This window comes from Sciurus carolinensis, chromosome 14 (genome assembly GCF_902686445.1).
Source record: "Sciurus carolinensis chromosome 14, mSciCar1.2, whole genome shotgun sequence".
Classification (NCBI taxonomy): Eukaryota; Metazoa; Chordata; class Mammalia; order Rodentia; family Sciuridae; genus Sciurus; species Sciurus carolinensis.
This window is the reverse complement of record NC_062226.1, coordinates 32,929,474-32,952,182: the sequence shown is the minus strand read 5'-3', so window position 1 is coordinate 32,952,182 and position 22,709 is coordinate 32,929,474. Positions and strand designations below refer to the sequence as shown.

At 41.0% G+C, this 22,709-nt stretch overlaps 2 protein-coding genes across 2 annotated transcripts; one reads left to right on the top strand and one right to left on the bottom strand.

The window, feature by feature from the left end:
* Window positions 1–1,076: 1,076 nt before the first annotated feature.
* Window positions 1,077–10,670, bottom strand: Alg2 (ALG2 alpha-1,3/1,6-mannosyltransferase). Its single transcript, XM_047525326.1, has 2 exons — window positions 10,104–10,670; window positions 1,077–7,893 (listed from the first exon to the last, which is right to left on the bottom strand). The coding sequence occupies exons 1-2, from the start codon at window positions 10,653–10,655 to the stop codon at window positions 6,991–6,993; spliced, it is 1,455 nt and encodes a 484-aa protein (XP_047381282.1). The 5' UTR covers window positions 10,656–10,670; the 3' UTR covers window positions 1,077–6,990.
* A 97-nt stretch (window positions 10,671–10,767) lies between these two features.
* Window positions 10,768–19,149, top strand: Sec61b (SEC61 translocon subunit beta). Its single transcript, XM_047525327.1, has 4 exons — window positions 10,768–10,904; window positions 11,097–11,194; window positions 15,612–15,713; window positions 18,870–19,149. Exons 1-4 carry the CDS (start codon window positions 10,902–10,904, stop codon window positions 18,955–18,957), a joined length of 291 nt encoding a protein of 96 aa, XP_047381283.1. The 5' UTR covers window positions 10,768–10,901; the 3' UTR covers window positions 18,958–19,149.
* Window positions 19,150–22,709: the final 3,560 nt, after the last annotated feature.

Below are 22,709 nucleotides of genomic sequence, written 5' to 3'. Positions count from 1 at the left end.
CTTTCTTATTCTAATTACACCTTTCCCTAAAGTAACTTTTCCAGCTCACGTCACCCCTTGCATCCCTGTTTGAAAGGAGCTTATTCAGACAGCTGGCGGATAATGGTGCTCTGGGATGGTTTAATTGGGGAAAGGAAACCTGTAGAGGGTCTTATCTGGGGTGAACGTCTCAAGCATCCAAGATTATGTCCCTGTCACCCTGTGACCCATCTTCTTCATGCCACCTTTTAATTTTGGTAGCAATTACGGTGTATCTGGATAATGCCCATTAGCATATTCATGGTCATCTCTTCATATTTATTGTCCGCACAACTCATTAATCTTCATCTACTTTGTGTGCTTGACAGCTCAATCTATTTTGTAATCTCTGGGAAGCTGCCATAGCCCCCCAAAGCCTTTGTTTTCCTATAAATAAACTGTGTTGGGGACCAGAGGACAATGGTGCATCCTGTGGTGATTGACACCAGCCACGGCTACTAATCAGGATGGGACTTCGTTGCCAGCTGAGTCAAGTGCATTATGGGGCCATTGTTCCATCGCTGCCAGGGCAAGAACACACACAGCCAGTCACCTTCGCAAGATGGGCCGATTGTTCTTCAAGATTAGACTGAGTTGCTTTATTATCCACCCTAGACAACAAGGCATCTCACCCAAGCAGACGCGATTGCAGGAATGGCCAGTGCACCAGCCACATTTGAATTGCTAATGTATAATCTGCCCGGCACAGATGTGCAATGAATATTTGGATGTTGTTTTGCCCGTCAGTTGAGGAGGATGAATTGATGAGGTGATGAGTATCCAGTGATGGATCCTGGACGTTGGCCAACGGCAGAGTTTGATCACTTGCACGGGTGATAATCAGATTACCCCCCAAAGTGCCTTTGCCACAGTGCAGCAGCAAATTCTATGACAGTCTAGCAAGACATATTTCTGGTTGGTGCAAAGTTCTCTTTCTCTTCTGGTGCAATTAGGCACTTTGCTATGTTTTTCAGACTTGGGAAAGTTGCCTTTATTTTATTCTTACCTGCCAACTCTTAAGACCATGAATGAAATGATGAGAGCTGTCTGGGTTTGAATTTGGCTCCACTGTTTTCTAGCTTGTTTTTTTTTTTTTTTTTTTTCAGCTCTTTGTGCCTCAGTTTCCTCATTTGTTAAAACAGGTTGAAAAATCCCACCAACCAGATAGAGCTGGTGTGAGGATTAAAACTAGTTGATATACATAGACTGAATCCTAGAATAATGCCAAGTGAGTAAGAATGTTAAAAATGTTACCTGTCTCATATTACTGGCCATTTGCTTTCTCTCAATATAACTGTGATCAAATAGTGTGGACACACTGGAAATAAAGTTCGACCATCTTCCTTACCTCAGGATGTCTCTTGGCCTCTACTGTACTTCTTGGCGGGGTACATTTCCAGTAGAATGCAACATTTCTCTAACTTATGTGACCATGGAACTCTTTTTCCAGAACCATTTCTTGCATCTTATTTTCCCTAGAACACTCTATAGGAAAGGCTGCCCTGGGAGATGATGACATACCATTTACAAAACTTTGAAAGAAAAACATGTGACTCAAGAATTTTAATTAAGTTATATATGTTGCAAGACAATGGAAATTATGCATACTACATATTCTCTCTGAAAAAAAAATATTACTTGAAGATGAGTCCAATAGGAAGGAAACAATGGAAATTATGCATATTACATATTCTCTCTGGAAAAAAATATTACTTGAAGATGAGTCCAATAGGAAGGAAACACTAAACCTAAGGTAGAAACTTAAGAATGTCAGATAAGAACTGGTAGGAAGCAGTGAGGCTGGTTGATTGTACTGATATAAACCCAAACAATTGCAGCAAATATACTGCCAAAATTAAAATAAATAAGTAAAATAATAGAAATTACTTACATTCAAATAATGGGACAATTGACATTTATTAATGGAGAACAAAGAATGAAGAGAGGAGGAAGGAGAAACAGAGGGAATATATCCATCTATATGCCAGTGTAATAACAGAAACCCCAGTGTCCCTTTTTTCTTTTTTCAGTCCTAGGGATTAACACAGGCCCTTGTGGAAGCTAGGCAAGCACTGTTCCACTGAGCTAACTCCCTAACCACCCAGCAGTCTTTAATAAAGTATTAAAGACCAAAACAATAAGATCCAAAAAATAAATTAAAAAAAGAAATAAAGATCAAATCACACTGGGCAAATCCTAAGTCCAAGGTTCTCTGCTTATTAGAAAAATAAAATAATAAAAATTCAAAATTAAAACCTGGGTGAGATATGAGTCTTCAAATGTGAAAAAAAGAGCAAGTCAGGTCCAGGAATATTAGCATCAAACAATACAGAATTATATGAACTGCTATGGTTTGAATTTAAGTGTCCCCACAGGTTCATGTATCAAATGCTTGGTTGCCTGGTTGTGGTGCTATTGAGGGGTGGCATCTTTAAAATGTGGGGCCTAGTGGGAAGAAGCTGGGTCATTGGGGGTGTGCCTCTGGAGGGGCTATTGGCATGCCAGCCCATTTTTTCTCAATTATTTTTTTGCTTCCTGGCCACCATGAGACGAAAAGTTCTCCTTTGTCACAAGCTCCTATCATGATGTGTTATTCTGCCATAGGCCCAAAGCAAAAGGAAGAAGCAACCATGGACTGAAATCTCTGCAACTATGAGCCAAAATAAACCTTCCTCATTTTAAGCTGATTGTCTTAGGTGTTTTGTCATAGTGATAGAAAGCTAACACAGAAGTTGAAGAGTATTAAACTATTAATCTATTTATGCGCAGTTTCTTGCACAAGGTAGGTAATAAATTATATTAGTAAGATTGATTTATTGTGGAAGTGGAAGCAATGAACAAAGGTGTGCTTGCCAGGTCCCTGGGGTGCAAGTTCTTAAGGCTTTTCTATTTCTGAGCACTGGAGAGAATAACTACTCACCCACCCAGGTCACCTTCTTCAGGGGATCGCTTGCTCTTCTTTCATAGCACCCCACTCCCCCAAATCCTCTTGCAGCTACATGATTCTTGCTAAATGTAACCCTGAATCTGGGCCCCAGTTGCTGGGCTCAAGGTTAGGTTGCTGACATGAATCTGGCAAACCCTAAGAGCACCTTGTCCCTCAACCTCGCTTCATTAATTTTAGGGAAGTTTCCTGAACCAAGAAGGGTCCATCATAATCCTCCACTGGTGTCTTTTCTCTCTGGTAAAAGAACCAGTGAGAGGGACATCTTAGCCACATTTCCTGCCATAAGGAGGAAACTAGTTTACAGTGAAATATTATATAAAGAAGTGGTGTTCTGGTGGCATTTTAATTCCTGATTTCTTTTGAATCTCAAGCCTAGAGCAACATCCCTTCACTTTCTTTACTTCAACTGTGCAACTCTTGCTTTAATTGTTTGAGCTATCCAAGTAGCTTCCCAAACATTTCCCTTTTCTAAGCAGCACATATTTATGGCATATGGTGTGGTTTTGATACATGGATATATTGTGTAATAATTAAATAAGGTATTTAGCATTTCCATGATCTCATATATTGATCATTTCTTTGTGATGAAATAACCAAAATCCTGTCTTCTAGCTATTTTGGAATACAATATTGTCACCTAGTCATCCTACTGTGCCACAGCACACCATAACATACCCCTCCTGTCTGCACGCAGAGCCTACTGACCCATCTGCCCACCAGCTCCTCCTCACTATCCTCGGCAGCCCCTGGCCATCACTATTCTACTCTACATCTATGAAGTTCGCTTCTTTAGGTTCCCTATAAAAGATCATGGAGTGTCTTTCTGTGGTTGGCATATTTCACTTAATATAATGTCCTTCAGGTTCATTCAAGTTACTCTGACATACTTTTTTGTTGGGAAAAGTCCCTCCTAATTTATGAATATCAATAATAGTTAGAAAACTAACTTGTGGAGTATCAGAAAAAATAAAAGGACAAATGAAAGATGTCTGGCCTGGTGCCTCTTTCTGCAAGCCTCCGCCCCTCCTCTAATCCCCAGTCCTCTTGACAGGGACCTAGCTGTTGGATCCAGCAGCCTGTTGTCTCAGGAGTCAGCAGGTAAAATTCCTCCTCCTTCTCTTCCCTCCCACGAGCTACTGTTTAACCAAGGACAGTCAGGAACTGGTCTGTCATTGGGAAAGGCCTCTACCCCAGAGTTAGCAAGCACAAGTATCTGAATAGAGGCATCCACACAGAGAACAAAGATGTAGAGGGTTGAGGTTGGGAACAAAGGAGGAAGTTCAAAGTGGCAGGAAATGGGGGCGGTGATAAAAGTGGACGTGATGGCAGGGGGTGCAGAAAGAAGCTAGAGGAGGGCTGCAACTGTCCTGTGCCCTCAGGCAGGTCCCTTCCCCTTTCTGGGCCTGTTACTCATCTGTGCAAGAGCAAATTTGGATGGGTGATCATCGGGCTCAATATGCTCTGTCTGGCTTTGATTTTGGGAGCTGGAAATACAAAGAAAGGAAGTCACAGGGTAGTTGGTGATTCTGGCAGAGGTGGGCAGAAGGGTTGACTGGATGAGTAGAGGGGGCAGTAGTGTATGGGAACCTCATTTCCTTTAATAAGATGGAGAAAATAGCAGATAAATGGGTGCCTGGGGTAGGTCAGGTGTTGAAGCATTTGTGGAAGAGGTGTCCTTAGTTCAACTGAAAGAACTCTTGACCCATAGTTGCACTGACCTAGGCCTGAACTACTGTTCTATTGCCTCCAGGTTTTAAGTCTCAGATTTCCCACCTGTAAAAATGTTTATAATAATCACCTGGAAGGATACTGCAGAGCAAGCACACGGCATTACAGAACAAGGATCTATTGCATAGCTGAGGCAGCCACAGAGCTCCTCTGATACTGGTTCTTAACAATCATGCTAGAAAGATTTCAGACATGTCACTGAGTAGCAGTGAATTTATTAGAAAGGATAGGAAAAGGGAACAAGGGACACTCTCAAGGTAAAGAGTATGTTCTCTCAGAGAGGAAGACAGCACAACCCTCTTGCTCTCTAGTTTTATTAGGGGGTCCAAGGGAAGTTTCCAGAGTCACACCAGTCTACCTCTTGACATCTGACAGGACTGCCTCAGACTTCTAAGGTCCCACTGCTCATGGTAAAGGTCCAAGGCAACTCTGGGTCACTTCAGCCCACAATGATTCTAACTAGAACTTGTTCTTACAGATTTTATGGTTGGTGGTAATAATCCTTGTGTCCATTCTCAGCTGGCATCGGCCAGGAGCCAATGTGTCAAAAGCTGGAAGTTCATGGCAGGCAAGGCTCTGCAGACCTCTCAGACCTCTGAAGGCCTAGTGTCACCACTGCAACTGAGGGTAATGAAGTCAAGCTAAACTAAAGCCCTATGAACCCATCTACTCCATTTTGGAAGGATCTGCATAAAATAGTGGTTAAATAAGCATAAGATTTAGTGCTTGACGGGGTGAACAGCCACTAATTCTGTTCATCCTAAACCCAGTGGTCAGTCACCAGATTTTCTGGAAAGACTGCAGTTCCCAGAAACACAACACACCAAGCCACAAAATGGAGATCACCTACTTTACTGGATGGCAAACTTTCACAATGCCAAAGGAAATGAAATCCAACGGAATTTTGTATTTGGCACCCTCACTTTGTAGAATTCCTTTTGGTGGTGGTGTTCTGTTAAAATACTCCTGTAATACAGATGCACATGATGAATCATAAACTAAAATTTAACCTTTAAAGAACACCAAAATATGGAAGTGTGGAATCAACCCACATCGAACTTGTAATAATTTCCACATCCCCCAATTGCAAAACAGCAGCAGTTAACATTATATGCCAACTATTAGGTATTTTATGTATGTTATTGAAATCTGTCAGAACCACCCTATGAGGAAAGTATGATAGGACAATTATCCCATTTGCCACGGATAAGGAAACTGAGGTGCAGAGATAAATTTTTCCTAGGTCATATAGGCTGTTAGGCTCTCAAGTCTGTGCTCTTAAGAGATGATTAATATGGAGCCTTTGACTAGTCATATTTACTCGTTTTTTAAAAATAAATCTATCTTTAAATACAATGAACATTTTGCTTTATGTTTACTATTTATACTTGGACCAACAGGTGAATATTGAACTCCAAGACTGGTTAGAGTCCTAGAGTATATGAAGGGAAATCACTTCCAGTTTGGGAGGTAAGCTTCACAGCAGTAGCATTTCAGCTGGCCTTGGAAGGGTAAGAACATTTGTGTACTAGACTTACTTAATAGGAACCTAGTTAATACAACAAACATTGACAAAACTGGTGACTCAAACAACATGAGGAAACAGGTCCTAAACAAAATGCAGGTTGCAAGTGTGACGATGTTCCCTCTTCAGGTCAACATACAGTTTACTCAGCTTTCTAAATTCAGGTTGGTTCTTATCTATATTTCTAATAATACTAACATCATGGAAGCCAAAACCTAGTATTTTGTCTCCTCTTTTGATAAACATCTTTTATTGTCATGTCTCAGTGTGCAAAAATATAATATCATCTTTGTAAAAAAATAAAAACAAAAAATAGTGTACTCTTGCTATGGATTAGGCAAGGGTCTAACAAAAATTTCCTAACACTACAGTAACCCTGTTCTCAATATGCTGTAAAGTCAAATTAATCAACTTTGATAATGATACACTTAAACTATCAAAATCAATTAAGGCATAATATGATTCAAAATTCAATGCAGAGAAACAATAATTCACAGAAAACATAATTACAATATTTTGCTGAGGTGAATTTGTTCCATTTTTATAATTTCATACTGGTAAGTCTTGGAATGATAGCATGAAAGATAAAGAGCAGTAAGCACTGCATGTACATAGCATGTTTTTCTGAGACAGGGATCTGTGGCATACAGGAAAAGAGCTCACATTCAAGACTTGAGTTTATTTTCTTAAAAATCTGTCCTGTGCTAATTCTGGATTTTTTCCTTCTTTTTTTGTTTTTAAAATTGTAGCATGAAGAACTTAAAGACCTTGATTATACCAGCAGTTTGGTGACATACTGGTAGAGCTGTTCTGTAAATGCTTCAGAGGAAAACTTCTCCTTCACCCTGGCTCTTCCGGCCAGGCCCATTGTGGTTTTTAAAGAAGGGTCACGGATAAACTTTTCTATTGCCTCTGAGAAGTGCACTGGGTCAGGCTCACACAGAAACCCTGTAACACTGTGGATGACGGACTCCAAGGGCCCACCAGAATTAACAGCAATGACTGGGCATTGCATGTACATAGCCTCCACAGGGACAATGCCAAAATGCTCATTGACTGGTGTGTAAAGCACACATGTGCAGTTGTGGAGGAGTGAAATTTTTTGTTTGTCTGAGAAAGACCTCAGGAAGGTTACAAACCCACCAAGGTCAGATTGCTGGACCATTTCCTTCAATTCCTGATAGTGTTCCACATTCTCCAGGACTCTCTCATCATAACCACCGGCCACGATCAGATGAACCCTCTCCCAATCTTGAGATGTTAATCGTGCACGCAGCTGTACTAGGGTTTGTAGTGCCAAAGTCAGATTTTTCTTCCTTTCATATCTGTTAATGGAGAGGAACAGGAATTCTTTTTCCTTGGGGACTAGGTTATCAAGTTTTTCAGGAACAGTTGAGTCAAAGCTGGTGACATGCAGAGATGGGTAGAGAACATCAGGGTCTCTGTGAGATAAGGACTTGAAGGTTTCCTTAAAAATGGCAGCCGTGAACTGGCTGTTGACCAAGATGCAGTCCGCCATGCCTGTGGTGTATTCTTCTATCCAGTCAATTGGGGCTCTGTATAGCCGTTTAAGAAAAGAATCTCTCCTGGTAAGTAGCAAATCTGGGAAGTGGCAATAAAACAGGATCTTCTTAGGCCGTCTGGCCAGCTTGAACACTGGGATGCAGGCAGACACCTAACCAAAGCAAAAAATCAACAGCGGATAAAGTGACTGGTCAACTCAGCCTCAACCACAGCAGAAAGAACAGACAACCTAACCTCCCTTCTATGTCCAGTACAATGACTGGTATATAGGAGGTCAGTAGGCATTTGCAGAATGGGTGCTAAACATTAAGTGCTTCAAGTCTAGTGGTTTCCTCTTGAACAGTGTTATTCAACAGAAATAAAATAAAAATCTAGCAACATTCAACACTTTTCAAGGATGAAGTTGATTTTAGTGTATTTTACTCATTTCAAAATGTAATCAATTCTCAAAGGTATGAATGAAATAGTGCTCACTAGCCACATGTGGCATGTGGCTATCATATTGGACAAGGTAACTGTGGGATCTTTTCTCCTCCTAAGGAATTATATAAATGAGCAATAGTAGTTTAGAGCAGACTCTGGAATCAAGATTGCCAGGGTTTAAATCTCAGTTCTACTAACTGTGTGAATATGATCAAATAATCTACCCCTCTTTGGATTTCAGCTTCTTCTTATATAACATGGTGACCATCATTGTTCAAAAAACTAGTTTTTGTGATTATGTACTGACATGCATAAAACTTTTAAGAGTTTAATATATAGTATGTGTTCAATAAACATTGATCAGAATCATTACTGAGAATGAACTACAGGCATTACCAGAGATCTTTCCTATTGGGTAATCTTTACAAATCACTTAATCCCCAGCTCACTTAAACAACACCTGAAGATAGTGAGCTTTAGGGATACTGCAAAATATACAAAGCTACTTAGTTAAAGCAGCAGAAATGGAACTTGACTATTCCTACTTCTAAGCCCTCAGTTTTTCTCTACCAACTGTATCTCAACTGACTGACATATGCAGGATATTTGATAATGTCTGCATTTCTTAAATAACTTCCACATAAGCAAGGTCGAACAAAAAATAATTCAGGAGTCATAATTAAAGAAACAAATGTGAATATGATGCTATTTCCACCTATCAGTTTGGCAAAGATTAAAATGGTTGATATTCAATGTGGACAAGAGCACAGAGTAATAGGCTCTATTACAGACTGTGGGAAATTTAAGTGACAAAACTTCCTTAGAAAGCAAATTTGGTGAGTGCTATTGACTTTTAAAATCAAGTGCTCTTTGACCTACAACCTTATTTTGAGGAATTTACTCAAAGGATATGCTTGGATAAGTTAACAAAAAAGTATAGAGATGCTTATCACACCACCAGCATCCTTCAACAGAAGAATGCAAAAATCATGGTACATTCAAACAAAAGTGCATTTCCTGTCATTACAAAGAATGAAATGAATCTCTGTAATGATATATAAAGATGATCCAAATAGAAATTTTTGCTGAAAAAAAGCAAGTGCCCCAAAGCAGGTATGTCATGATCCCAATTATGTACAAATAAGATGTATCTATAAACAGATACACACACCCTTGTATATACACAACTTTTGGAGAGATACAGGCATTGTTGACAATGGTTACCTTAAGGGAGCAGAATGGGGGGCTTTTATATTGTACTCTTTTATACTACTTAAATTTTTACTCCTGCAGAAATGTAACTTTTTAAAATGAAGAACTGGAGACTGGGAAAATACCCAAGAAAAAGTCTAGAATAGCTACAGGGTAGATTCAGGTGGATATTATTTGCCAAGGTAAAGAATTTGGACTTTTCCTTAAATACCAATGCGGGGCCAAGTTAAAGTTTTTTTGGGCATGTAACGTGTTTAGCTAGCTGGATGTTTTATTTTTAATGTATTTTCAGTTTCGAGACGGAGTCTTGCTAAGTTGACCGGCCTGGTCCTGAACACACATGCTCCCGCTTCAACCTCCTAGCTTCGTGTTTTAATAAACGACAATGCAGAGGGACCAAGGTGGCCTGGAAGCGAAGTCAAGAGATGTAACGGAAAAGAGGGAAGACAACACACAAGTTAGACATAAAAGGTGACAGAAGCGGACTTCTAATGCCAGTGTCTCTTAGAGCTATCCCCAAGTCCCATCTGCTGCAGAGCGACCGAAGACCCAGTTAAAATGCAGATCTGTGGCCCCACCTCAGGGCTCCAGGATGAAAGTTTCCTGGAGCGTGGGCCCTGGACATGCAACTACAGAAAACAATCTCAATCCCGGGGGACTTCACCAGGCCAGTTCCGACCCGCACAGGGCAGAGGTCCACCCTCCGAGGCCCGATGGCCGCCTCACCTGGTCGCACACCACCACGTCGAACTCCTCATCTGCGAGGAACAGCACGTAGAGGGCCAAGAAGACCATGCGCACGTAGGCGCAGATCGCGGCGCCGCGGCCGCCCCAGCCCAGGCTGCGCGGCAGCCAGTCTCCGGCGCAGCGCACGGGTAGCTCGCGGCTTTCGGCAAAGCAGTGACCCGGGTCGTAGTGTGCTGTCCAGATCTTCACGCTACACCCACGCGCCTGCAGCGCCAGCGCAGCGTCCAGCACCAGCCGCTCCGCGCCGCCGACGCCCAGGTCCGGGTGCAGGAACAGCACCGACGGCGCGGGCCCTGACTCACCGCCACGATCCTGCTTCGGCGCCATGGCCCGGAAGCCCTGGCTGCGCCCCGCGCCCGAAGGGGGCCTTCCTGCACGCCCCGCCCCCGGCTCCCGCTGGCCAATGAGGACCGACTCCGCCCTGCTGCGCGTGCGTCCGTTAGGACACATCAGCACAAATATGTGGTAGCCTAATAATTGCCGGAGAAAGTTTCTCGTCTGACTTGGTGGTACCTTTCCTGTGGGAGACATTGGGCCCTGTTAAGGAAGCTTTGAACCAAGGAAAAGAGACTGACGGTCTGTGCTTTCCACTCAGCCAGGTCGTTACAGACAGGATTTCTACAGGCACACCGTGGGACAACCCCAGCGTCCTTGGAGTCAGCGAGGACCCTGCCAGCAGGTTTGGGGGCGGGGCCTGGGCCGGTCTCTCAGTCCGTGGTCTCTCAACGAGTCCCGCAACTTTCCTGCCGTCTTCTCAGTTCCCTGTCTACCTTCAGCATGGTATGCGGCCCAGACTTCTCCTTGCTTCCGCCTCCCCCAGGAGCGCTGCCTCTTGCCTTGTGTCTTGCTCTTCCCCGGGGTTCCCGTGCTTCCCCCAGCTTCGAATGCAGGTGTCGGTCCCGGCGGTCCGGGCCAGCGGTTCCGGGGCGGGCCCGCGACGCTCACCGTCTGTCTGCTTTTCTCCCTCTACAGCCGGGTCCGACCCCCAGTGGCACTAACGTGGGCTCCTCTGGGCGTTCTCCCAGCAAAGCGGTGGCGGCCCGGGCGGCGGGATCCACTGTCCGGCAGAGGTAAGGATCTCCACGGCCCCCTCGCTTGCGGACTTCGGAGAAATTCTTTGGCCGGGAGGAGGAGATCTTCGGGTAGTCAGCTCACAAGGGCATTGGGAGGAGACACTGTCTCCCGGGTCAGTTTCGGGTACCACTGTTAAAAAATGAAAGTTACGCTGCAGTAGGATCTGGGACAGCTTTGAAAAAACGAGGTCATTAGGTCTGTGGGTTTGAGCTTTTGTCTTCACCTTTCCATCGGGGGGTCCCATACACACACACATTTAACATAAACTTGATGGTCGCAAAACAGTTTCTCCTTTCGCTCCAATACCTCCATCCCCACTTATGTTCTTACTTCCGTATGACACGTTCGTTTCTTCTCCATTTCTGTTGTCCCAGGTTAGCCCTTAACCTCTTCCATCTACTTTTGCATTTGCTGCTAACCTTTCTGTCCAGGCCATTTCCATTCCAATCCACCCTCCAGTCTGCTTTACTCTTCTGATTAGTTTCTCTGTTAGTTTTTCCTTGTTGATCATGTAGAAAAGAGGGATACCAAGGATTGGTGGTTTTTCCAGTCTAACCTTATCCTGAGTTTCTATTTATTTTCCCAAACTAGCTCAGGTTATTTCCTCATGAGACCTTCTCTGACTGTAGGCAGAGTAGCTACTAGTTTTTTTGCCCCATACTGTTTTGTGCCTGTTAGTGTAAGACCATTTATGTTTCCATATTTATCTCCTCCTTTAGGTTTTGACAGAGCAACTGCACAAGTCTTCTCTCTCCCCAGTTTCCATAAGTCCTAACAAAATGATGAATAAGTAAAGGGATCAATCGACCCTATTGTTTTGGGATTTTTGAAGTAACTAGTAAGGTGGCATCTAGAGAGGAGATGAACTTGGGATCCATGAAAACTATCCTTAAGGATGTGAAGAGGGATGATTAAAATAGAAACTCTGAATTTGCAGAAGTAAATTTAAAACTGATTATTTGAACATACATGAAACAGATTTCAGCTCAGAACAAAGAAATTGTAATAGACCTGTCAGAAATGGTAAGAGTATCCTGAATGAGAGAATTGGCAGTACTAAGGCAGGGAAATTTGGCTATTTGAGAATTTTTAGAGAAAAAGCACATATCTCATGTAAACGTGATATTTGCATAACTGGTTTACATAAGAATGAAGTAACACATACGTGGAGTGGATAAATGCAACTTCTGAAGTTGTGGATGTTGATGTCATCTTTTAGGTTTAGTTATGGTAGGACCACTGTAACTGGGAACATTTTTATATCATTTAGAGACTCTGCAGTAGTGTCTTCTACAAATTTGGTCCTGGTTAAGTATTAGTTCTTGAATGTAATATAGTGAGTATTGGCTAAGAACATATTCACGTTCTGTAAGTCTTTGAGAAAAAGTTGAAGCTAATGTTTAATAATAATGCTGTGTGTTAAATAGTTTGAAGAATTCCAGGATCAATGAAGTAATAGAAGTAATAATACCTTGGCAAAGAAGTGATAAAGAATTTAAGTGATACAGGTTGGGCTGGGGTTTGAATCTTTGCTCTGCTTAATACAAAGTAAAAGGTACCTTTTTATGAGGGTGCAAAGTAACAATAATGCTTTAAAAACTGTAGACTGTGAATGCTATACAGTGTTCAAGCAGAATTAATGGGAATCAGGAATAGTAAGATGGTAGTATATTAAGATATTCATCAAGTAATTATTAAGGATCTACTACATGCTGACCACTGTTTTAGCTTGAAGAATATATCTGTGAACAAGATAGTGAGGGTTTGTCCTCATGAACCTTATATTCCAGTGTGGCATATTTATTTTGCAAGCCAAATAGATAAGTAACATAATTTTAGGCAGTGAGGCTATGAAGAAAATAAAGAGTGGTGGGGATAGGGTAGGGGTGGATAGTAGTTTTAGATAGGGTATTCAGAGTGGGTGGTATTTGAGTAGAGAACTGAAAGAAGTAAGGGAGCAAATCATGAGGTGATCTGAAGAGGAATAGAATAGACTTCTAGGTGGAAGAAATGGTTAAGTGTAAAGACTGAAGTTAGTGAACTTGGCATGTTTAAGAAATAGCCAGCAAATCATTGTGTTAGAACAAAGTGTGTAAATAGGTTTGAAAATCATTTTGTTGAGATATAGAAGAAGGGGCTGGGAAGATAGCTTAGTTGGTAGAGTACTTGCCTTGCAAGCATAAGGCCCTGGGTTTGATTCCCAGCACTGCAAAAAAAAAAAAAAAAAAAAAAAAGTATAAATGGAGGAACACAGTTACAGTCCAGAAAGTAAGGATAAAATAGACCCCAAATAAAAATTTAAGAGATTAAAGTGGGCTCTGTTACTAACCTCTGCTTAGCTTCCTAGTGATGGAATGAAGTATTTTGAGTACATTTTGTTATTTCTTGTGGCCCTGATTTTCAAATCCTTTGTTGTGTCCCATGTATCAGCAGAAGTAAGAAATCTTAAAAGGGATTGCACTAATTCTGCTGGGGATTCTGTAATTCCAACTTTAAAGGCAGGAACTGGAGTTTGGAAATTATGGGAATAATGACAAGTATGTGGGTCCTAGTCCTGGCTGAGCCAGTGACTTACCATGTTGATGGGTTTTACCCTCTAGCTCAAACTCATTTTAGGAACAAGGAGGAAAGTTTCAGGTACCTGCCCCATGGATTAAAGGCTGTGTATTTTTGTGAGTGAAAGCTTTGTAAAGTGCGTGAATTACTTGTAAACTATTTTTGTTATTTGCAATCAGTCTTTCCATAGAAACAGTTATACAAAAGAGTTGTAAGTGCCCGGTTGATACAGTAGCCCATAATTAATGTGTCTGAAATATAATACTTGCAGTACAGTAGACCAAAATCATTGTTTGACACTAATTGCTCTCAGAGTTGTGTCATGAACAAAACTTTTCCTGCTGGAACCCAAACTGGAAGTAGGTCTTGATTGATCCCCTCCTCAGAAGAGCAAGCTCCGTGAGCTGTAGACAGTACTTGCATTCAAAATGTGATGTAAAGGCATGGTGAGGTGGGCATTAGGACCAGAGTTGGGAAGAAAGCAAGAAGAGATGGTAGGGATTGGGTTTTCACTTGAATTTCTCCCAAATACTCTTCCCTTTTCCAAAAAGCTAGAGCCAGCAGCCCATATCTATTAGAATGGAATTTTAAGGGAGTGTGTATTGGAACTTGTGGGGGCAGTGATAGAAGAGGGCTTTCCCTCTCTGCTCTTTCTTTCTACTCACCTAGGACTTCTGAGTTGGTGATAAATGGGCTGAAAAAGATGCCTTTTGACTTCTCCTCCCACCACTTACTCCTTACCTCCATGTTATACACTATCACAGGGGTCAGATGAGCAGCTGGGATTGGGATAATTCATGGATAATTGTTGGGTGGGGGTCCCTGCTGACTGAGGGATGACCCCAGAGGAGGGAATGGATTCCCTGGGCCTATTCCTGGTCAGCAGTGTCAGTGCTGCTTGTCTGCTTGTGTCTGCCAGGGGTGCCTGTACTGTACCTCATCTTATAAACTTTGTCCCTTTGCAAGGGACAGTTCTCGTTGGGTGTTTTCTGCATTTCACGTTCTGCCTCTCTGTCCAAGATATATGGTCACTATGTCAAATTGGCAAAAACAAATTACAAAGTTCTTTTTCATAAAATAAAATACACCATTTTTGAAGCCTGGATATAATTGAAGCTTATACTTTTCTTTTTTTGCAGTAAATTTAGTAATGTAAAAATATCTTTTAAAGTAGTGATTTTAAGACCAGATTATATAGATTTAGGGCATTTTTAACCAGAGGTTTATTACCTGACTTCACCAAAATAAATGTGTAGAGAAACTGAAATGCACTCTTCAAATTAGAAGACTGGATATGGTGGGCAGTGGAGGGGTGCCAGGGTCAGAATTGGGTCCACATTCCAGGTTGGCCACCTGCTGACCCTGTGGTCTTTAGACACTTCGCTTAACCTTTGCTGAACCTAATTTTCCTCATTTGTAAAATGGGAAATAGTAACTGCTTTTCAGGGTTATTTGTATACTTTGCCCTGAGGCAGAGGTTCACTTCATAGTGGTTTTGATCAGATGGTAAAAGCAGGAATTTGAGTCTTACTAACAAAAAAGTCTTTTCTTTTTTTTTTTTTTTTTAATAATTATGATTTTTTATTTTTATTTATTATTATATTTTATGAACAAACAATGGGCTGGCACTTACGGTATATTATAAGTAGTCTCTCTCTTTTTTTTTTTTGAGTGCTGGGATCGAACCCAGGGCCTTGTGCTTACAAGGCGAGCACTCTACCGACTGAGCTCTCTCCCCAGCCCCCCAAAAATTCTTTTCTTAAGTGATTCTTTAACCACCTCATGGCAGCATTTGTTATAGTGCTATTATAAGAATTTCCAAGAAAAGGCTGTTGGTAACATTTTCCTCTCTCACAGGAAAAATGCCAGCTGTGGAACAAGGAGTGCAGGTCGCACGACTTCAGCAGGCACTGGGGGAATGTGGCGATTCTACACAGAAGATTCACCAGGGCTCAAAGTGTAAGTCTTGGAACAGATCTTGTGTATTTGTCCAGTGTGGCAGAGTGCAGCAGTGTTGTCTGTCTCTGCCACATGTGTCACTTGGCTCTGATGAGATTTACAGTACACAACAGCTTTGTTTGTGCCAGTTGGGCTGAATTCGGTTTGCTTATTTTTCACCTGGTTAGCCAGGTTCAGGCCTGCAATGACATCTCTTCATGAAGTGAGTGAAAGGAGAGGGAGATCCTTATGTAGCTATGTCCAAGTAAGTGATGGCAACAGAGAGAACTGGAGGGGATGTTGCTTAATTAGATGAAATTGCTTTTCATTTGGTGTTCTTACCCCACACTGAGAAGTAGGAGTAACCATTCAAATAGGAATTGGGTGATTTTTCAGCATTCAGCTGGAGGCATAAACTGATATTAAGGCCTAATGGAAGTTTTCCCATTATGCTGCATTACCTATAAGTCCCCTGGCTGCCTTGCCTCTGGTGGGTGGTGAGTGGATTCGGGAAGATGAACATATCACTTGCCAAGTTCTCAGGTTTGGGAGTACTCATGCTCGTTAGGCAATGGGAAATAGGCATCCAGAAGACCATACCTGGCTCTCTCCTAATCCCAGATCAGGTTTCTGATCAGAGTAGGCTCCAGAACAACACTGCTTATAGCTGTTTCCTGACTCAACCCAGTGGGTGAGGAATTGGAATAATAATAGCAAATTTCATTTGCACAGCACTTGGTGTTTTGCAAAGAACTTGAGTATCTACTTTCTGATTTGATCTTTCAGCAATCCTGTGAGGTGGGAGATGTGCCATTTGGCAGGTGGTAAAGCTCAGGTTCAGAGAGGCAAAATGACATGCTGAAGACACACAGAAAAGATGTAACTGGATATTCTGTTAAGTCCCATGCTATTTACATGCTTGTCTGGTAGAAAAGAGACAAAATTGGATTAGTTTAATTGAACCAGTGGCTTGACTTGGATTACACATTGTTTATGGGGCTTCCCTAGAATCCTTGATATTTGGTTTAATTAATGTATTGATTTTTTTCCCTGTTATTTTTTAGATTTGAAAGATAAGAACATATTTAGGAAGTAATTTGGGGGCTTGGGGATATGTGAGTTGATGTCATTCTGACTGACAGCCTTTTGGGCTGAGTATTTCAGAGAGGATTTTGAATTTGATAGCTCTTGAGATATCCAAGGGATTTGTTTTAAACTCTTCTTAAGCAGGTGGGAAACCTACTGTCCTGTGGGTGAGTCTTCCTGTGCTTGTTTTGAGGTCCTTGCTGTGGTACAGCCAGACTTGTGAGTCCCCCCAGATTGTAGAGATTATTCCTTGATGTTGTAAACCACATTCTCATATTTTAGAGATATGTATTTTTGGTGAAAGTTCACAGTTGGGAATTTTTACCTATAAATCTACATCTTGGAATAGTCAAGCAACATCTTGGAGCTTGTTTTTGGCTCTTTGTGGGAGTTCAGAATTATTTTCAAGTTAATGATAACAGCACTTTATGAGAGCTTCCTATACGTCAGTGTTGTGTATATGTTAATGTATTTTATACCTCAACAACCCTATAAGTAGACACTATGATTGTCTCCACTTTACAGATGAGGAAACTGAGACTTGAAGAATGTAAGTAATGGAGGCCACAGTCATAGCTTGTGATTGACAGAGTTAGTTTCCAAGCCTTAGCACTTTGACTCTGAGAGCTATTCCCTTAACATTATGCTCTGTCATTGACGCTACTCCAACATTGCCTTAAAGAAAGGGAGTAAGATCCAGTGTAGTATGAGGACAGTCTCTGTCCAGATGCCTTTAAATTTATTTACACCCTTAATTGTACATATTTTGGAAGAACAAAATAGTAGTGTAGCAAAGACTTTGATCTCTGTGCATTATTCATTGTCCAATCATGTTCTCTGTTACTCCTCTTACCTCACTGGGTTTCTTCCATTTCCTTGATGATTATAAAGATTCCTTTTCTGTGGTCTTTCTTACTCTCTACTCCCCATTTGTATCTGGAAGGTGAAGTGAGACATCTTCAATTCCCCAAAAGTGATGTGAGCAGAAAGAGTCATGGAGGTGGTCCCTAAAGTACACATTCACAGCTTGTGAAGATCAGGGAGATCTTTAAGGAACCCATAAACTAATTCCCAACTGGAAAAGCATTTGACTTAGGGAAGGGCTGTGTTAGTCAGCTTTTTGTTGCATGACCAAAATACCCAACAAGAACAACTTAGAGGAGGAAACGTTTATTTGGGCTCACATGTTCAGAGATCTCAGTCCATGGTTGTTTAACTCCATTGCTCTGGTCCCCCAGGTGAGGGAGAACATCATGACAGAAAGGTGTGGTAGAGGAAAGCTGCTTAGTTCATGGGGGCCAGGGTAGGGGTGAGGGGGTGTGGAATGCATGAATGCATATAGTTCAGGCCACAGGCCCCACCCCAGTGACCTCCTTCCTATAATCATGCCCCACCTGTCCACAGTATATCCAGTAGTCTCTTCACAGTGTTAATCCATTAAATGGATTAATCCACTGATAGTTACAGCTCTTGTAATCTAATCATTTGACCACTGAACATTCCTCTGTTGCCTTACACATAAGCTTTTTAGGGGACATTAAAGATTCAAACCACAACAGGCAGATGAGTAAAATCTATTTTCTTCCTACACTAATATATAAATATAAGTCAAACTTACTGCATACTACCTAAAGTGTTTGCTCTTTGAAAATGGGAATGTTGGTGCAGCAAAGTGAACATATGTGTGGAATCAGAACACCTGAGTCCAAGTCTCTCCTAGTTCTGACTGTGTGTTTTGAGGAAGATAATAGTCCCTCTGAGCCTCAGTTTTACTTATTTATAAAATGAGATTAATACTTGTCTCCCTTGTATCATGAATTTGTTGTACAAATTGAATGGTATCATATATTTACACTTTGTAAATTATATAATGTGATACTCATCTTCGCGTATCTAATACATAGTAGTAACACAATGAAGTTTGTCTTTAAATAAATCTTAATTTGAGAAGAGTGGTTACCTGCCTTTTCCCTCCTGGATGCATCTTAAGTGCTTCCACCTTCCTCCTGCTTTATTCCTAGGCAGTCTTTAGTATTAAATATATTATTATATTATCACTAAAGTAAGCATGCCTTCTTTTCTTATTTCTAGTGGCCCTGTTCCAGTATTGGTTATGAGTCTTCTGTTCATCGCTTCTGTATTTATGTTGCACATTTGGGGCAAGTACACTCGTTCATAGATTCAGCTCCATCCATCTGTCATCTGAAGAAGAAGGAAAAAACCCAACATATCTTGGACCAAAAGTATAGTGATTTTTCTGTTCATGAGAAATAAATTATCTGTAAGCTTATTGTTTTACAGGGAACTTAACAAGAATTGATACTGAGGAATCATTTTTTTTCTATGACTAATAAACTTTGTAATTCATTTATACTGGAAATCATTGCTGATGCCTCACTGCTAAGGCCTTTAGTCTCTCTGCCTTTAGAGTCATAAGAGAATACGAAGAAAATTTGTCTTGTGGAGATTGTGTTCTTGGTTGGGCTGGCAGTTCCTTATACAACCCTGTAGTCATTTAAATCCAAGATACTTTAATTGGCCTTGTCTTGTTTTCTTCAAGGTATTTCTGTCCTGGTGATTGTCATTTTGGGTATTCTGCAGTTTGCAAGTGTGTGCCTTTGACTTCCATCAGGCAGATCTGTGTTCAAAGGCATCTGGTACAGGGGAACAGTCGTAGAAGTCAGAAATCAGAAATCTTGGATGAAATATTTGCTCATTCTGTTCTTTGTCTCCAAAACCATAGAAAATAGCTTGCCTGTTCTTTCTCCCAGTTCTTAATTCTTTAAGTGTATATTTACCTCTTATTTCTGAACCTATTTTGAAGGGATTTCAAAATTAGATTTTATCAAATAAAAATTAGATTTTATCAAATTTTATTTTATCAAATAAAATTTTGTTTGCATTTGGAAAATTAAAGACCTTTTGTAATAAGAGTGAGACACTAGCATTTCTACAATGAGTTACTATAATTCCATCTCAGAATAAATTTATGAAGTTTGATTTAGCATGTGCTACTACCGTGGGTATAAGCATTTAGTTACTGTTCGACCTGAGGAAGTACCAAGAATTGCTCGAAGGTAGCACATTCCAGGAGTCTAGGACTCCAAACCGGAGTTTCCAAAGAAGAAATAGGACCTGTAAAGTACATTATTTTCCAGCAATGAAGAGGTATGTTGAAAAACAGACAATTTAAAAATATATCCTTCTTATACATTAAGCCTATTTATTTTTCTGTTTTTTATTGGGGGATCCTGGTCTTGAAGTTGCAGTCATCCTGCCTCTACCTCCCAAGTAGTTGGGATTAGGGGCATGTGCCACTGTGCCAACTAGTAAGCAAGAATTTTAAAAAATTCTTTGAATAGTTAAATGATTCCCTAAGTTCTTTAAAAAAATTATAACCATGTAATAGTTTTATGGTCCTCCTGGGTCCGTAGGACCTTAAATGGTCCAAAGTCTCAAATTTAAATCATAAAGTATATATCTTTATAAAACATTTTGGGGGGGGGTACTGGGGATTGAACCCAGTGATACTTGACACTGAGCCATATCCCCAGCTTTTTTTTTTTCTTCAAATACTTTTTTAGTTGTAGATTGACACAATACCTTTATTTTATTTTTATGTGGTGCTGAGGATCAAACCCAGTGCCCCACAGATGAGAGGCGAGTACTCTACCACTGAGTTAGAACCGCAGCCCCCCATTTTTTAAAATATTTTTATTTTGAGACATGGTCTCATTGAGTTGTATAAGGCTTTGCTAAGTTGCTGAGGCTGGCTTTGAACTCAGATTCTCCTGCCTCAGCCTCCCCCACCACTGGGATTACAGGAGTGCATTACTGCACCCAGCCATAAAACATTTCTTAGAGCAATATATTAGTGTCTGTGCTGTTATAAATCTTAGCATGGCATTTTATTGGGAAACAATTGATGAAAAACTAGTTTCCTTGTGTCCTGCAAATTGCTTATTGCACAAAACAGTTGTCCACATTTTTGAAATGCAGGGAAAAGTCTTGATTTCATTTAGAATAAACTAAATACGACAGTATTTATAATGAAATTTTACCTTTATTCAGATTGGCAGTACTAATACTAGCAAAACGTTATGCCTTTATTTGGAAAAGAAATTGTGTGTGTGCTCACGCATGCGCGCATGTGTGTTTCCCGGGTGATGCTGCAGCCACTTGGGGGAGTTCTTTGGTGGCAAGGGGTGCATTCTCTTTGGTGTGCCCATCTGCTTAGCCAGGGTCTCTGGTGAAAGGATAGTTGAAAGCCACTGAGTTTTCTGATCCAGTGATTTATAAGAAGATGCTAGTTTTCAGTGGTAGAATGAGGTGCTTCATTAAGCAGAAGGAAGAGAAAGAAAATTGGGAGTTGGGTGCAGAGATAGACAACATCTATTATGTAGCTGCTTTTGGCTCAGTGATACAATGCTAATACCTTTGCTGAGAATCTTAGTGTTCAAGCTGTTCTTTTCTTTTTCTTTTCCCAATTTTTATTGTGGTAAAATACATATAACATAAAATTTACCATCTTTACCCATTTTTTAAGAGAACAGTTCAGTGGCATTAGTATATTCATATTGTGCAACCATCACCACCATCCACCTCTGAAACTCTTTCCACCTTGCAAAAAGAAAACTCTACCTATTTAACAATAGCTCCCCTTCCCACAGTCCCTGGCAATAACCACCCCACTTTTTGTCTTTATGATTTTGACTGTGTTCCTCATATAAGTGGAATCACGGTATTTGTCATTGTGTAACCTGCTTATTCCAATTAGCATAATATCCTCAAGATTCATCCGTGCTGTAGCATATGTCAAGATCCTTTTTTAAGACTGAAAAGTAATTTATTTTCTATGGAAAGCACATTTTGTGTTCCTTGCTTTTTAAATAGGTGTTTCTAGACTACTGTTTCCTGAGCCCCAGGGAACCATAAGCTATTTATCATAATTCCAGAAGCCTAACAAATAAGATCTTTACCCGAGTTAAGGTTATGTTGGCCCAAAGAATGCTCCAGCACCCTTCACTGTGGGCTATACTTTTAACCACTTTTGAGTGGATCCACAAGCCGGTAGGTGCTAAGTAGAAGCTCCAAGTGATTAACCAGAACTGGGAAAATGAGTTAATTTCTAACTGCAGTTTTTGGGAAATGGTGTTAGGGAGAAGCTCCAAAGTTCTTGAGTCTAGTGGAGGATAGAGAGACAAGGATATCTAGGCCCTACTGTTGCTCTGAACACATCAAAGAAACTGTAGGAGGTAGCACTGTGCTTCAGATGCCTGTAGCTCCAGTTTTCACATCTGTCCTTGTCTCTACTTCAGTTTTTTCCAGGTGCCAGGGCCCCACAGGAAGAATTGAAAAATATTCTGAAATCATGCAAATGTTGGCATCAAGTTGAAAATGTTCACAAAGCTGGCTTCATTGAACAGCAAATACTTGGAGCCTGTGGAGCTCCTGAGTGCATGGAGCCATGTTCTTGTGAGCTCCAGAGCCATTGTCCCTCCCTCCAATGCTGGAGGAAGAGGGTTCAGACCAGGACCAAGTTTATTTGACTCTTTGGGTGCATTTCTAGGACTTCCAAACTTACTGCACCCCATTTTCTGGGCTTAGAAGTGTTTCTGACCTGGGTTCAAGTACTAGGCCTACAATTTAACAGTTGCAAGATCCTTGGTGACTGGCTTCATCTTGGGTGACTTGCTTCATTTCATTCTTAAGTGTAAATGAGTATGCGTGTGTTAATTCCCACCAAAAGTAAGATCAGATGAGGAGAAAAAATAAGAGTTCTTTGTTAATTAGCTAATGGTTAAGTGCGTACTTTCAGTAATTTCCGAGATAATGATTTTCTTTTCTTTGAGAGACTGACTCTTGTTTTGTTGCCCTGGCTGGTCTCAAACTCCTGGGCTCAGTGATTCCTACCTCAGCCTCCTGAGTAGT

Coding starts and splice junctions, on each gene's coding strand:
- Sec61b (XM_047525327.1), top strand. Junction 11,195..15,611: donor GGATCCACTGTCCGGCAGAG/GTAAGGATCTCC, acceptor CCTCTCTCACAG/GAAAAATGCCAGCTGTGGAA. Junction 15,714..18,869: donor GATTCACCAGGGCTCAAAGT/GTAAGTCTTGGA, acceptor TCTTATTTCTAG/TGGCCCTGTTCCAGTATTGG.
- Alg2 (XM_047525326.1), bottom strand. CDS start 10,655: ATGTCTCCCACAGGAAAGGTACCACCAAGTCAGACGAGAAACTTTCTC. Junction 7,894..10,103: donor ACGTGGTGGTGTGCGACCAG/GTGAGGCGGCCA, acceptor TGCTTTGGTTAG/GTGTCTGCCTGCATCCCAGT.